The sequence below is a fragment of the Artemia franciscana genome, chromosome 15 (genome assembly GCF_032884065.1).
Source record: "Artemia franciscana chromosome 15, ASM3288406v1, whole genome shotgun sequence".
NCBI classification, from domain to species: domain Eukaryota; kingdom Metazoa; phylum Arthropoda; class Branchiopoda; order Anostraca; family Artemiidae; genus Artemia; species Artemia franciscana.
In genome coordinates, this window is record NC_088877.1 from 43766394 (window position 1) to 43783562 (window position 17169).

Below are 17169 nucleotides of genomic sequence, written 5' to 3' on the forward strand. Positions count from 1 at the left end.
ACTTTGGGCCCTGTATTATGAAGTTGAGATCAATTTACTCTGCTACCACAGAATTTTCAAATTATATACATGTATACATGTAAACAGAATATCTGTTTTATTTGCGTTTTCTTTTTGTCGTTTTTAGTGTGTTTGATTATGAATGGTGTTAATCAATTTGGCCTTTGAGTGGCTCATGTATAAATTTTATTAATCTTGACTACTCTCACAAGAACTACTGTTACTACTCTCACCATGCATTCTTTTTAAAAATGCATGGGAAAATGGAACAAAATACATGATATTTTTCAATTTTTTTTTTTGGTTTCATTCAATTTTTTCTTCACAATGATGGGGCTGCAAGAATACTTCTGCTTCTACAATTACCACTCCTACTACAACTAATTCCACCACAATTCTTCCTAAAAATACCCACCACAACTAATCCTCCAACAACAATAGCTGCTATTACTACCAATCTCCCCTCTCCCCTAAAAAAATCCTGTGTATTTGCTTAGATGTTTATTGGAACGTCAATTTGACTAAAATAGTATATAATTCTGTTTTTCAGGTTTCAGTCAGTTGTTCATAGAAAAAGATGGGGCTGAAAACCCCTAAGCCAGTCGGAGGAAAAGTTTGGCTGTATATTCTTTGTTTTTCCTCAGTGATACATGTGCTAACTGGAGCACTTTGCATTGCATTCCAGGTAATTAAGTTTTATTTCATTTTTAAAAGAGACTATCCCATGTTTTGGGTTGGCCTATCTACTTTTTTTCTCTTTTTTTCTAATTCAAAAAGCTGTTTCGAAAGCAGACAAATGGTATATGTTCCTTGTTTGGCTGTTTATCCTTTGCTTTTCCTCAGTGATACATGTGCTAACTGGATTCCAGGTAATTAGTTTTATTTCATTTTTAAGAGAGATTATCCCATGTTTTGGGTTGGCCTACATACTTTTTTCTCTCTTTTTTTCCAACTGAAAAAGTTGTTTTATAAGCAAACAAACAGCATATATTCCTTCTAGATGACTGTATATTCATTGAACGGAACTTAACCAAGGAACTTACAGGTGTAAATTTCAAGCCGTCTGGAAAAAATACTTTTTGCTCTTATCAGACCCCAGCTTATGGGAACCAATTTTTTTTTTTTTTTTTTTTTTTTTTTTTTTTTTTTTTTTTTTTTTTTTTTTTTTTTTTTTTTTTTTTTAACTCAAGAAGTTGTTTTGCAAACAGAGAAAGAGTATGCCTACATATTCCCTCAAGATAATTATATATTCATTGAAGGAAATACAGATTAATGATTTTCGTATCTTATAATTATTCTCTTGGGAATTGCTTCCTAGTTCTGTGTTATTACTATATGTTTTTTTTTCATTCAGTGATTTTTCGGTATTTATTGCTACATTTGGATTTTTCAAACCAAATATCCATTGTTTTTGTTCACTTAGAGGTGTCCTCCATCCAGTAATTGGTCTAAAGGAGTCCCTGGCAAAATTTACTATTTTTTGATAACTAGAAAAGGATGGAGCACTAAGATGGAAAAAGAGAAAGAAAAAAAGACAATAAACAAACGATGATATTAGTGACAGATTAAAGCCTAGTGCAGGACAAATGCAGACGAAACCAATAAAAATCAAATCAAGATAAAATGAGAACAAGAACAAAATAAAAAGGAAGCAAAATCAAATCCATTCATAAAACATCAACATATTCATGCGAAAATAAACCAAAAATAGATACAATCAATAAATGGAAACCCCTTAATTATTTACTTTAAGGTACGTGTTCACTCTGAAACAAGTGGTTTTGCGAAAATCCTTCGAGGGTAAATTACGCCAAAAGGACAAGACATTCACCAAATCAGAACTATGTTATTTCTTAAGCTTTATTGGAGAAGAATTTAAACTTGCTTAAAAAATACGGAAATTGTCCATTTTTGAACTATTTTCAATGAATATGTCACGGATTCTTCATCTAAAATCTATTTCGGTAGATGGGTAGAACTCAATCTTAGGTACGAATTTAAAGCTGAAAAATAACATACCAAAATTGCACAGGAAACCTATACCAATGTTGGAAAACCCGACAAAATGAATACTTTAGTACTCGTATCCATTCATTTTAACAAAGTACAAATTAGCATTTATGTTCTGCAATTTGTCTAGAAACTGAGACTTCAGGGTGTACTACTTTGAATTTAGTAACAATTTGTGAGTTGCTGTACCATGGAGGCAGGCGGAATAGATATTTAGCAAATCGGAAAAAAGGATCTGATTCTGTGTTGATCAGTGTTTGTTAGCAGTTTCCAAAAGGGGGGTAGTATACATTATGTAAGGAAGTGCCGTGGTACTATAAACGCTAGCTAAAAGCATCTGGTTGAATCAGGGCTGCCACAAAGTCCCTAAAATCAAATGAAGGTCCCAATTGGTCTGTTAAATTGATAAAGATCCCTAAAGTCCCTTTTCTTGCTTTGGTTTAAAGCTCTGTATTACGAAGGCTACCAATACCTATGAGTGTGCGGTTTTTAGCATTTTTGTTTCGATTAAGATTCTTGTAGCCTGTTTTGGCTTGTCTAAGAAAGACAAAACGTGTTGTTACATAGGCTACAGTGTTACTGTGTGGATAAAGCGGAAAGACTAGTTACTAAAAGGAGTGACATCTTTACCTCTAGAATCAATAGGCTAGGAGGTTGCAGGGTTCGGTTGGCTTTGTTAATTACTTAGAAAAAACTCTTTTGTCACTGTTACACAGAGATAAAAAAAATAAGAGAATGGTTCCATGCACAAAATACAAAGGTTTCAGGTTTCTTGCACGATTTTGAGCTTACATACATTTCTTAAACTATTCGACTACTTCTTGGCGCCCTTTTTTTGTTGAATGCATTTCTGGTAATACTAATATATTTCTACCATCTTCTTTGGAAGAGAAAGATATGACGGGACACCAATTAAAAGAATGATGTGGAGCTACGGGAAAACTGTTATCTTTCTACTATTTTATTTGCAATACACTCGTCTGCGATAAGGGCTCCCACGCTTTACTACAGCATGCCAGAACTGCTGAACGTAAGAAAAATTTGACGATAAAGCTAACGCCGAATCAGCTTCGTCTCTCGGAGGCATTTTCCATGGACAGTGATGAACCGGCAAAACTGTCCACAGGTGCTTATCTAGTGCCAGATGAAACAACAGTTGCAGACATTACATGGGGCTCTGGCGATGATCGAGTCTGACTATTCTGGGAAATCCGCAGACGGAATTGCAGATGTATTTGGAAAAATGTTTAGAGATAATTTAGTCAAAAACTTCTCCTTCGGGTCAACTAAGTTAGCTTATTTCTAAACCGAAGCTCTTGGACCCCATTTCAGGAAGATGAACCTCGGGGAAAGCGGCAACAGTTATTATGTTGTCGGGTTTGACGAAACCGCAAACTCAGAAAGTAAGAAAGAGCTTCAAACGAGGATCCGATTCTGGTCCGAAAAGATCAAACGAATGGTAGAAAGACATCTGAAAACTGCGTTTATTGGAAATGCCACAGCTGAAGTCAGAAATAGCCAGAACGATTGACGAGTGATTTATCTATCTCTAGACTACTAGCGTTAATTTGTGACGGTCCAAACATGAACAAAATACTTTTCCTACATTAACAGTGAAAAAAAGTGAATTGACAGGTAGCAAAGTTCTCCTTGATATTGGTACCTTCAAGATACATTTGGTACCCAAGGTTTTTCGGAAAGGTTTGCAAGAAATTGGCGATAATTGTTCCGATCTGATCATCAAAGAGTTGTACTTTTTTAGTGGCTGGTCCGCTAGACAAGAAGACTACGTGAAGATTCAAGAGAAATCCCTAATCTCGCTTCTTGAAACACGTAGCCACCAGATGGTTAACAATAGGAGCTGCCTCTCCGAGGGTACATATGCCAGCTCTGTTTGGGTACTTCGTTGTCCATGGAAAAACTGTCCATGGAAAATCCATTCCATAGAAAAACTGTAGTCCTATGAAATCAAATGTGTACAAAGGGTTCATCCAGCTGATCCAGCTGTTCATCCAGCTGATCCAGCTGATCATCCAGCTGACCATCAAAGCAGAGTGTCAGTTTGTTGTTGATAGTTCAAAACTCTTCACGCATTTCACCGAAGAGTTTCAAGGGGAAGAGACCCTAGTGCATGAACTCGATACGGAGCTGAATCTGCTGGTCTTGACATTGGCTGGACGAGTTTTGAAACCTGAAGCGACCGAAGAGCTTAAGGATGAACTAACGCTTTAGCCATTGGGAGATGAAAAGACCTTAGCGCCAACGCTACAGACAGTTGTAAGTGACGAGATTGTCGACTGTCTCGAGTCATTAGACAAGCTTCCAAAACGCTCGTGCAGCGCCCTTAGAAGCATTCTTCTGTGGCCGCAAGATATGCCCTTAAGCAAATACTCAGCAGAGATTTTTGCACTTGTTGAAAATTATATTTTGCCAGGAAGTTATCCATCGCCACGCAAAAGGATATGCTAGTTGACGAGTTTAAATTAGTCCAGTTAATCGGACTTCCACCGGAGCCAGGAAGGATCGATCACACTTAGAACAACGTGATTCAGGAAGGGAATTATTCAAACTTGTCCGAAATCGTAAAAAATGCTTCGACCATTAAACACGGGTCTTGCCAGTATTGTTCAGGGTTTCTTCCTTTCTTGACGAGTTCTCAGCAAAGAAAGAGATTCGATGAATGAGCGAACTTTGAATTCAAAACCGTTGTTTGATAGATAGATTGGGCAGATTTGGAGGGCGTAATTATACATAATTATTCATATATTACGCCAGGCTATAAGGGCAACTTTTGTCTAAATCTTAATGCTTATGACGTCTAATTTTAGGTTTAAAAGGACGCTTTTTTTTGTTGCAGCGTTTCTTTTCATTTTGTTTAATTCAAAACTGAAGGAAGTTGATGCCTGATAAAATTTTTGAATTAAATGTTGGCAATTTTTGAAACAATGTTTTTAGTCTGTTGAAGCGATATTTTGAATTGGCTGATCAGTAGAAGCGTCATTTACTGATTATTGTCATTTACTGATTTATTAGATGACAATTTACTGATTATTGTCATTTACTGATTTACTGATTTATGTCATTTACTGATTTACCGATTTACAATTACAATTTACTGATTATTGTCATTTACTGATTTACTGATTTACAATTACAATTTACTGATTTACTGATTTACAATTACAAATACTGATTTACTGATTACAATTTAGTAATTATTGTCATTTACTGATTTACTGATTTATGTCATTTGCTGATTATTGTATTTCAAGTTAAAATAGTACTGATTTACTGATTACAATTTACCGATTATTGCCATTTACTGATTTACTGATTTACGTCATTTACTGATTATTGTATTTTCAGTTGAAAGGAAAACAGAATTTGTAACATTTTTTGGCATGCCAGACTAGTGAAACTAGATCTACTGTTTAAAATGTGATGATACCATAAAAAAAAGAATTTTAAAAATTTAACCAATTTTGATTTTTCATTTATATAATTATAAAAGAAACCTGTTTAAAATTATGTGTTGTTTTCAAGCTAATCGAAAAATATCTTTTTCTAAACTATTTTTGGGGAGCTTTGTCCCCTAATCTACATTAGAATTTCTTTTCCCGTGGGTTATATTTGTAATTTGCTCAGAAAAAAAACAAGTTTTGGGGTTTTTTTCCGACTACGTTTTCAGCAAAACTTCTTTTTTTTGTACATTTGACTCTCCTTGGATGTGTAGATACAAGTTTTAACCAAATAACCGAAAAAAATTGGGCTCCTGTTTTGGGGACATATCCCCTGAGTCTATGCTTTCGTGAATTAAATTTCTCATGACCCAGGGGCTCACAGATGGAAGTTTCAAGCTGTTCAAGAAAAGTTTTTTTTTTTATCTTTTTTTAGTCCCATTTTTAGTGGATGGAATTGATTTTTTTTTTTTTTTTTTTTTTTTTTTTTTTTTTTTTTTTTTTTTTTTACGGAAATTTTTTGGCTGGATTGAAACTTATCAAACAGTTCGTGGTAACAAACTGTAGTAAGGAGCGACCCGGCTCAATAGTATTCGAAACTCTAAAAAATGGAATTTTGATACCAATAGTTACATCAAAAAAATCGTATTTTAATGCTGATTTTAAATATATAACTTTCATCAAGATTAGTCTTACCTATCAAAAGTTACGAGCCTGAGAAAATTTGCCTCATTTTAGAAAATTGGGGAAAACACCACCTAAAAGTCATACAATTTTAACGAAAATCACACCATCAGATTCAGCGTATCAGAGAACCTTACTGTAGAAGTTTCAAGCTCCTATCTAAAAAATGTGGAATTTTATATTTTCTGCCAGAAGACAAATCACGGATGCGTGTTTATTTGTTTTTTTGTTTGTTTTTTTTCCAGGGGTGATCGATCGACCCTGTGGTCCTAGAATGTCGCGAGAGGGCTCATCCTAACGGAAATTAAAAGTTCTAGTGCCCTTTTTAAGTGACCAAAAAATTGGAGGGCACCTAGGCCCCCTCCCACGCTCATTTTTCTCCAAAGTCACCGGATCAAAATTATGAGATAGCCATTTTATTCACCATAGTCGAAAAACCTAATAACTATGTCTTTGGGGGCAATTTACTCCCCCGCAGTCCCCGTGGGAGGGGTTGCAAGTTACAAACTTTGACCTGTGTTTACATATAGTAATGGTTACTGGGAAGTGTACGGACGTTTTCAGGGAGATTTTTTTGGTTTGGGAGGGAGAGTTGAGGTGGGGGGGTTACTTTGGAGGATCTTTCCATGGAAAAAATTCTCATGGGGGAAGTAACTTTCAATGAAGGGGGCGCAGGATTTTTTAGCATTATTTAAAAAAAAGAACAATGAAAAAATAAATATGATTTTTTTTTACTGAAAGTGAGGAGCAGCATTAAAACTTAAAGAGAGCAGAAATTATTGCGCATATGAGGGGTTTACCTCCTCGTAATACCTTGCTCTTTACGCTAAAATATTTTTAGTAATTTCAACTATTTACTCTACGGCCTTTGTGATTCAAAGGTCATTCTTAAGGAATTGGGACAGAATTTAAGCTTTAGTGTAAAGAGCGAGGTATCGACGAGGGGTGAACTCCCTCATACACGCAATAAAAACACACGAATATAGAAGTTCGTTACGTAAGTTAATTCGTAAATTACGTCTATTTTTTACTAATGAAAATGTTCGTAAAAAAATTAAAAGTTCTAGTTGCCTTTTAAGTTATGAAAAAATTGGACGGCAACTAGGCTTCCTCCTTCTCTTCTTTTTTCTCAAAATCTTCCGATTAAAACTATGAGAAAGCCATTTAGCCAAAAAAAGAAAAATTAATATGCAAATGTCGTTTTAATTATTTATATGCGGAGAGCCAAGATCAAAACATGCATTAATTAAAAAACGTCCAGAAATTAAATAAAAAAAACAATTTTTTTTTTAAATGAAAGTAAGGAGCGACATTAAAACTTAGAACGAACAGAAATTACTTCGTATATGAAAGGGGCTTTTCCTCCTCAACGCCCCGCTCTTTACGCTAAAGTTTTTTACTGTTTTAAGAAGTAGAGTTAAGAGAAAGAGTCAAACTTTAGCGTAAAGAGCGGGGCGCTGAGGAGGAAAAGCCTCTTTCATATACGGAGTAATTTCTCCGTATAAAGGGTCGAAGCGAGGCCTTTAGCAGTCAAAAGGCGTCGTTAATCGAATTACATAAAAAAACTAGTTTTTTTTAACTGAAAGTAAGGAGCGACATTAAAACTTAAAACAAACAGAAATTACTCCGTATATGAAATGGGTTGTCCCCTCCGCAATCCCTCGCTCTTTACGTTAAAGCTTTTAATTATTTTAAAAAGCAGAATTGTGGCAAAGAGTCAAACTTAAGCGTAAAGAGCGAGGGATTGCGGAGGGGACAACCCATTTCATATACGGAGTAATTTCTGTTCGTTTTAAGTTTTAATGTCGCTCCTTACTTTCAGTTAAAAAAACTGGTCTTTTTTATGTAATTTCTGAACGTTTTTGAATTAATGCATGTTTGATTTTGGCTCTCCACACATAAATTATTAAAATGAAATTTGCATATTAATTCCTTTTTTGGCTAAATGGCTTTCTCTTAGTTTTGATCAGACGATTTTGAGAAATAAGGGATGGGGAAGGAGGCCTAGTTGCCATGCAATTTTTCGGTTACATAAAAAGGCAACTATAAATTTTAATTTTAGGTATCGACGAGGGGTGAACTCCCTCATATACGCAATAAAAACATACGAATATAGAAGTTCGTTACGTAAGTTAATTCGTAAATTACGTCTATTTTTTACTAATGAAAATGTTCGTAAAAAAATTAAAAGTTCTAGTTGCCTTTTAAGTAATGAAAAAATTGGACGGCAACTAGGCTTCCTCCCTCTCTTCTTTTTTTTCAAATTCATATACGTATATGAAAGAGAAATTTCTTCTTTCATATACGGAGTAATTTCTGTTCGTTTCAAGTTTTAATTTCGCTCCTTACTTTCATTTAAAAAAACATGTTTTTTTTATTTAATATATGTGGGGTCAATGTTCAAAAGGTAGTCAAATGCACAAAAAAAGTGGTTTGGCCGTAAGTGGAGCCCGAAAAACTACTAAAAAAGTTGTTTTTCAAGCAGCTTGAAAATTAAAACTGCAAGTCCCTGAACCCAGGAGATTCTAATGTGGAATGAGGCCAACTACTCCGAAAAATGGAGAGGCCAAAAAACGATATTTTCCGATCAGCTTGAAAACAAAGGTATATCAAACAATATTTCTTTTATCATCCGATGCCCTTTTTATGGCACTTCGTATTTACCAAGTGACATATAGCGATGGCAAATTCTGTCGGTCTGTCTGTCTGTCGGTCTGTCAGTCCCGGCTAGTTTAGGCACTTCCAGATAAGCTAGGACGATGAGATTTTGCAGGCGTATCAGGGATACGATCAGACCAGAATAAATTAGAAATAGTCGTTTCCCCTATTCGACCATATGGGGAGGGGTTGGGGGGACAGTTAATTCGGAAAAATTAGAAAAATGAGGTATTTTTAACTTACGAACGGGTGATCGGGTCTTAATGAAATTTGATATTTAGAAGGATATCGTGTCTCAGAGCTCTTAATTTAAATCCCGATTGGATCCGATGACATTGGGGGGAGTCGGAGGGGGGAACCTAAAATCTTGGAAAACGCTTAGAGTGGAGGGATCGGGATGAAACTTGATGGGTAAAATAAGCACAAGTCCTTGATACGTGATTGACACAACCGGAACGGATCCGCTCTCTGTGGGGAGTTTTGGGGAGGGTTCATTCTGAAAAATTAGGAAAAATGAGATATTTTTAACTTACGAAGGAGTGATCGGATCTTAATGAAATTTCATATTCAGAAGAACCTTGTAACTTAGATCTCTTATTTTAAGTCACGACCGGATCTAGTGTCATTGGGGGAGTTGGGGGGGCCTGAAATCTTGGAAAACGCTTAGAGTAGAGAGATCAGGATGAAATTTGGTGGAAAGAATAAGCACAAGTCTTAGATACGTGATTGACATAAGCGGACTGAATCTGTTCTCTTTGGGGGAGTTGGAGGGGATGTTCATTCGGAAAAATTAGAAAAATTGAGGTATTTTCAACTTAAGAACGGGTGACCTGATCTTAATGAAATTTGATCTTTAGAAGGAACTCATGTCTCAAAGCTCTAATTTTAAATACCGACCGGATCTGGTGACATTGGGGGGACTTGGAGGGGGAACCGGAAATCTTGGAAAACGCTTAAAGTGGAGAGATCGGATGAAAATTGATGGGTAGAATAAGCAAATGTCGTAGATACGTGATGGCGTTACCGGACTGGAACCACTCTTTTTGGGGGAGTTAGGGGGGTCCAGTGATTTGGCGAGTTCGGTGCTTCTGGACGTGCTAGGACGATGAAAATTGGTAGGCGTGTCAGGGACCTGCACAAATTGACTTGATAAGGTCGTTTTTCCCGATTCGACCATCAGGGGGGCTGAAGGGAGAGGAAAAATGAGAAAAAATGAGGCATTTTTAGCTTACGAGTGGTGATCGGATCAATGTATTTTGATATTTAGAAGGACCTCGTGTCTCAGAGCTCTTATTTTAAATCTCAACCGGCATTAAGCCACCGATTTTCCTTTTAAATTAACCTATTTATTCTTAGTATTTTGCTAGAGCTCTTGCCATGTGAGCTCTTGGCTCTTGATTCTTCCGACCTCGTCACAAGTGTCATACGAGCTCTTAGCTCTTGTTTTAAACTAAAGTCCCCTTGGCTAAGTGGCTTTCTACTCTGGGTTTTAGATCGTTTGGAAAAAAACTGTTTTTTGGGCTGTATTTTCAGTGAGCCAATTTTTTTGTTGTTTTCTTTTTTTAACCAACGTTTATTTATGTAAGCTTCAAAGCAATCAGACAATAAAAGTTTTTGTAGTTGTCTCACCGTTGGTGGCTTGTACCTCAAAACTAAATTTTCTCTGTAGGTGAAGGTTCCATTGATTTAGGAACTTACGGTGGTAAGTTTTAAGCCGTTTGGAAGTCTCCTCTATCGGGGCAATCTTGGGGGGAACCAATTTTCTTTTCTTGTGCCCTGGAGTCCTACTGGCCTAAGAAAATTTTCAAACATTTTTGGGCCCCAGTTTTATTGGTCGTTTTTGCATCCTATTGTCTCTTTTGTCCAGTGATATGTGGCTATAGGTTTCAAACTGTTCAAAAAAGTTCGCCATTTTTTGGTCCCCATTTTCAGGAGAAGCATTTTTTTTTTATCCCATTTTCATCCCAGGAGGCATGTCTACTGAACCTTTCGACTATTGAGGAAAAATTTCTATCTACGAATTTATATTTGGTACCTTGGGGGCTATGGGGAGTACTTGTAGGGAAAACAGGGCATGAGGTAAGCACTTATTGCATTCAAATTATTTTTCACCCTTGGTAACACCACAACTTCCAATGAATAATTGGATGAACCCCCTCATAAGTTTTTAGACCATCCCTTCCATACGAATTGCAATGGGGAAAAATACACAGAAAGCACTAAATGCCTTGACGAGTGCCTTGACTCGAATAAACGAAATCTTTTTATTTAAAAAATAGAATGCTGAATAGTTTTTAAAATGAGCATTCAAAAGAAGTTTTTTTTTGCCTTTTGGACTGTTTTAGGAAGATTTTAGAGAATTTCGGTTTCAAACAGACATGCCGACCTGAATTCACATAGCAACACTGATTGGTCATTTTTGCTTGATAAAATTTGCCGTCGTGTTTTATAACTTGGCAACCCTGTATTTTGATGCATATCCTAAAGAATTTGAGTGAATAAAGAATTTTTTTGTCTTGCCAGAAACTAAACAGCGTACCTTAATACAGTAACTGTTTGTTTGAATATTTGTTGCTTTTTGTATAAGTGGACGAGGAGCCTGCACATTTGTGTCTGCCTAAGGCGGGTAGTTGCTGAGTGAATTGTTATTAATTTCAATTGCCCTTTTTAGTGCCCTTTTTAATATTCGAAAGTGATTGGAGGGCAGCTAACCCCTCCTCCCGCGCCCAACATTTCCCCAAACACATCCAATCAAAATTTCAGGATAGCCATTTTGTTCAACGAATGTGAAAGGTCTGGAAATTGTCTTTGAAGATGACAACTTCCTCACACAGCGCTGAGGGCAGGAGTTTTAAGTTACCCTGGTGGCATATGAGGTATATATACAGAAAGGGTGATCATATAAACTTCGGAAGGGGCACATTGGATTTTAATCAGGAGTTCTAGTGCCCTTATTAAGATTTAGAGTGATCTGAGGCTAGATACTCCTCCCCCCCCCTACACCTTGTATTTTCCCGAAATGATAGAGATTTTGAGATGGCAATTTGTTGTCGTAGAAACTTGAAAAGAGCTCGTTCGATTGGTATTTTCCCGAAATGCATCTGATAGAAATTTTGAGATGGCCATTTGTTGTTGTAGAACCTTCGGAAAGAGTTCATTTGATTGGAAATGGAAAGGGCTAGTGTCCTTTTTAATAGTTGAAGTGTTTGGAGGGCAACTAACCCCCTCCAACGCCCATCATTTCCCCACATACATCCAATTAAAATTGTCAGATAGTCATTTTGTTCAACGTAATTGAAAGGTCCAGAAATTTTTTCTTTGAGGATGAAAACCCCCCAGAGCCCTCAGGGCAAGGGTTGTAAGTTATGCCCTTGGGTCATATAAGGTTTATATAGAAAGGATGATCGTATAAACTTCGGAGGGGCTCATTGTATTGGTAATTAGAAGTTCTACTGTTCTTTTTAAGATTTAAATTGATCAAAGGGCGGAACTCCCCCCCCCCATATCTCCTATTTTCCCGAGATGCATCTAATACAAATTTTCAGATGTCCTTTTGTTGTCGTAGAAACTTCAAAAAAGGCTCATTCGATTGGAATTCGAAAGGACTAGTGCCCTTTTTATTGGTAAAAAGTGATTGGACGGCAACAAGCCTCCTCCTCGCCCTTCAATTCCCAAAATAAAGCAAATCAAAATTTTGAGATAGCCATTTTGTTCAGCGTAGTTGGTCTGGAAATTATGTCTTTGACAACCCTCATACCTTCTCAAGACCAGAACATAATTTAAATTTTACTGAAAAAATGGCTGTGGATTGTCAGTTTAGTATACATATACTGATATTTGTTCCTTAAAGTTTAATTTTTGTTTATTTATTAAAGTTAAAAAAGTTAAAACATTTTGTATGTAAATTAGTGTCAACTTTTAAGAGTGAAAAGTGAATCGAGGGACATCGCCCCTGCCCCCCCCCCCCCTCCATGGAGATCATTCTCTAAAATATATCCGATCGAAATTTTAAAGAGAGCTAATTTGTTCAGCATTGTTGAAAGGTCCAGTATTGGGGATGTCAACCTCTACACAGTCCTCAGGACAAGGGCTGTAAGTTTGGCAATTCGTTCATTGTTACATAACACATAGTATATGTTATTGAGAAAGGTATGTATGTTTGAACTTTGGTTTCCAAGAAGACGAAGGTTATTCAGGTGAGCCTTTCAGAGAATTTTGAGGGGAGTGTTCGAACTAAATTAAAAAATGTTATGTCGATACGGATTGTCAAAAGGGTACAGCACAGAAAAACTGAGTATATTAATTTGGGAAATTCTGGAAATGATAAGAAAGGTGATCAAAAGGCAAAATTTGCATGCTATCAATACTATCACAATTACTACCACTACTACTACCCTACCACACTACTCTAAGGGGAAATTGGAACTAAATTAAAAGACGCTATGTGCATACACATTGTCAAAATAGCGTATCTCAAGAGTTGATTTGGGTATTAAGTTGAAACTTTCAGAGAATACTTAAAGGGGAAGATCATGTGACCAAAATACAATATGTGCACATTACTGCAGAATACCACTGTTACTGCTACATTTACTACTACTACTGCTACTTCTATTTCAAGTAATTGTATGGCTAAGAGTATTGAGATGAAAATTTCAAGAAGTATATAAATATACACGTTATCAAAAGGACATATAAGCTATGTTATAGCAATGGCTAATTGTATTAAGTTGAAACTTCTAGGGCTTGATGAGACGGGTGTTCAACTGACCAAAAGGCAAAACATTAATGCTATTGTTGTTAGTAGTACTGTCGCTATCCTATGCTATTGCTAGTAATATCAATACTACTACTGTTACTACTATTACAATTATGCCTAAGGGCATGAAGGAGAAATTTTTAGGGAGTACGATGAACTGAATCAGAAAAGGCCCTCTGTACGCAGGTTGTCTAAAGGGTGTAACAGTAATATTTTAGGAACAGTTAGGTGTGTGAAGTTGAAATTAACTAACCAAAGACGTTGTAGTATTTCGCTAGAGCTCTTGCCATGTGAGCTCTTGGCTCTTGATTCTTCCGACCTCGTCACAAGTGTCATACGAGCTCTTAGCTCTTGTTTTAAACTAAAGTCCCCTTGGCTAAGTGGCTTTCTACTCTGGGTTTTAGGTCGTTTGGAAAAAAAACTGTTTTTTGGGCTGTATTTTCAGTGAGCCAATTTTTTTGTTGTTTTCTTTTTTTTAACCAACGTTTATTTATGTAAGCTTCAAAGCAATCAGACAATAAAAGTTTTTGTAGTTGTCTCACCGTTGGTGGCTTGTACCTCAAAACTAAATTTTCTCTGTAGGTGAAGGTTCCATTGATTTAGGAACTTACGGTTGTAAGTTTTAAGCCGTTTAGAAGTCTCCTCTATCGGGGCAATCTTGGGGGGAACCAATTTTCTTTTCTTGTGCCCTGGAGTCCTACTGGCCTAAGAAAATTTTCAAACATTTGTTGTGAGGGATGTTGAACTAACCAAAAGAAAATATTTGCATCCTAATGCTTCTGAATCTACTCATTCTATTATTACTGTTACTATTATTACTACCTCTGTTACCGCTACAGCTGTATGGAACTAAATCGAAACACGCTATGCCCGCACAAGTTGTCAAGTGGACGCATCAGAAATGCTTCAGAAATTGTTGATGGTATGTACTAAGCTGCAACTTTCAGCGTTTGTTGAAAGGGATGTTGAAGAAACAAAAGGTGATATGCCCATACTGCTAACTATTGCCCATACTATTGCTACTGCGGAGGCTAAGGGTATTAAGGTGGAGCTTTTAAGCAATATTTAGGCGGATGTTGAACTGAATAAAAAAAAAAAAAAACTATGAACATGTGGACTTTCATAAAGGTGACAAAGCAATATCTGAAGAACACCTTACATTTTTAATTTATACCTTTAAGGTAAGCTGTGGGGGATTTTAAACTAGTCAGAAGGCACTATATGTATACTTTTAATACTACCACTACAGTTAATGTAACTAAGGACGCTAAAGTTTTTAAGATGTAACTTATAGGGAACGTTTAGGAATTTCATTTAATGAAAAAAACTGTAGGCATGTAGGTTTTCAAAAGGGCATATAAGCAATATCACAGACAGCACCACTCTGTAATGGCTAGAAATACAATTGAAACTTTTAAAGAAGCTGATTCAGGTCAAAATCAAAAGTTTTGGTATCATTTTTAAAAGTAACAAGAGATTGGAGGGTAAGCAGCCCTTCTTTCAAGCCCCTTCATTTTTCGAACGCATCAAGTAAAAATTTTGAGATAGCCATTATGTTCAGCATAGCAGAACGGTCCAGCAACAATGTCTTTCGGGATATTAGACGTGTCAACTCCCCATAATTATGGAATTTGCCCATTAAGCTCCAAGACTAAATGTTACTTTAAAATATATCAAAAGACATTGTGCTTATGGTTGCCAATAAGGCGCCTCGGCAATACGTTGAGAACGACTGGGGGTAATAAGTCGAAATTTTTGGGAATACTACTACTACTACTTCTGATTTTGCAATTTCAGTAAATAAAAATATTTTAAGTACATCCAGGTTGTCAATTAGCATAGTTGTAATCTTTAGGGAGTGATATTAACTTTTATTTTTACGTCAAGTTCAGAGGCCATACAATTAAATTAAAAAATACTGTTTGTGTCAGGATTAACAATTGTTGAAAAAGTTTCTCCAGCATACAAATAGTAATCCGTACTATGGATTCTTATAGGAAACAGAAACTGAAAAGATATAAAATGTTATTTTTCCATGAAAAAGACTATGTCAATAAAATAGCCAAGTCAAACTCAAAACGAACAAAATTAACATGAGTAGGGCTGATAAACCCCTTTCCTTCCCAAAACCAGATCACAATTTGCCCTTTACTAAAAACAAAATACGTTTGAAATGTTTACACTTTTCTTACTTTCATAAATAAAAAATTATCAAAATTTTTAAGGAATAAATATCAATGTGTCAATTAAACTGACAATCCAGGGTCGTTTGTTTTTTTCCAGTAAAGGGCAAATTGTGTTCTGGTTTTGAGAAGGCATGGAGGTTATCAGCCCTATTGATGTTAATTTTTGCTCATTTTGAGTTTGACTTGACTATTTATTGTAATTTCTGTTAATTTTGAGTTTCATTTATTTATTGATAGTGAATTTGTGGTAGTTTTACGCTTGGAAGATTATTTGACTTTATTTTTCCTTACTCTTGGCTTAATGGAGCTCTTTACTTTTCTTCGAGAAATTTGTTTTGTAGGAAAAAAAAATAATCTCCCTAAAAGAGAAGTTGTGTTTATTCATAAAAGAGTTTTGGATATTTATAAACAGACTTCGTTATTACATTTTTGGTATTATAACAACTACTGTAGGTTCGGAGACAAAAACTTGTTGTAATCAGATACACTTGTGAAATGATTCAATGAACAATATTCATTACCGTTTGAGCCATACAGGATTGTTTCTTCCTAGACTGTTGCCGTTGTTTAGAAAAATTATAAACAATAGTTGCTGTTGTAAATAAAAACTGGTTTGTTGCCCGATTGAATTTTTTTACTCTATGAATTACTTGATAAAGCAACTAAAATCGCTTGATTTGGCAAGTAAGTGGCTGTAGACAAGCGAATGTTGCTCATGTATCAACTCGAAGTAAGCTTTTGCGATGTTGAAGTACCTAGGATGTTGAAAATGAAGTCTGATTTTTGACTTGGTTAAGTAGTAGTAGTAGTAGTAGTAGTAGTAGTAGTAGTAGTAGTAGTAGAACAATTTTATTAGAAAAAAACATTTCTTAATCAATAGCACAATATAAGCGAAGCTTGCGAGGCTGTGCTAAATTCAAAGAAAAAAAGAGACAATATGGAGAATAAGAAGTTATGGAGAATGAGACCATATACCGAGATCAACAAAAAACAAAAAAACATAAACAATACACTCCCTTGCGTGACCCCAAGACAACAGCAAAAAAACAAAAAAAATACATAAATATTACAAATGAATAAGCTATGTAAAATTTATATTAATTAATCAGTTTCAAAAGCATACCTACCGAGCAACTCCACACGTAAATCAGACTTAAACTGGTTAAGGCTACCTATTTCCTTGATATCTATACTCAGTTTATTCCAAAGTTTTGAAGCTCTGTAAATAAGTGAAAAAGAAGACCTACTTGAAACTAATCGAGGAACCTCAGTATTACCTCGTATCCGAGTATTGTGGTGGTGAACATGAGACCTCTCACAAAATATTCCTGTAAAACAATCGGGAAGGCTACCTCTGTAATACCTATATATAAAAATCAACGTATAAAAATCACGTAATCCAGCTGCAGGCATT

At 35.8% G+C, this 17169-nt stretch overlaps 1 protein-coding gene across 2 annotated transcripts in view; it reads left to right on the forward strand.

Moving 5' to 3' along the window:
• The window catches only part of LOC136036515 (uncharacterized), a 59028-nt gene that overhangs the window by 14774 nt on the left and 27085 nt on the right, over window positions 1-17169 (forward strand). For both annotated transcript variants that reach the window (XM_065718816.1, XM_065718817.1), the window contains exon 2: window positions 551-685. In XM_065718816.1, the coding sequence (XP_065574888.1) occupies window positions 578-685 (108 nt within the window). In that variant the 5' untranslated portion in view covers window positions 551-577. The remainder of the gene's footprint in view (window positions 1-550; window positions 686-17169) is intronic.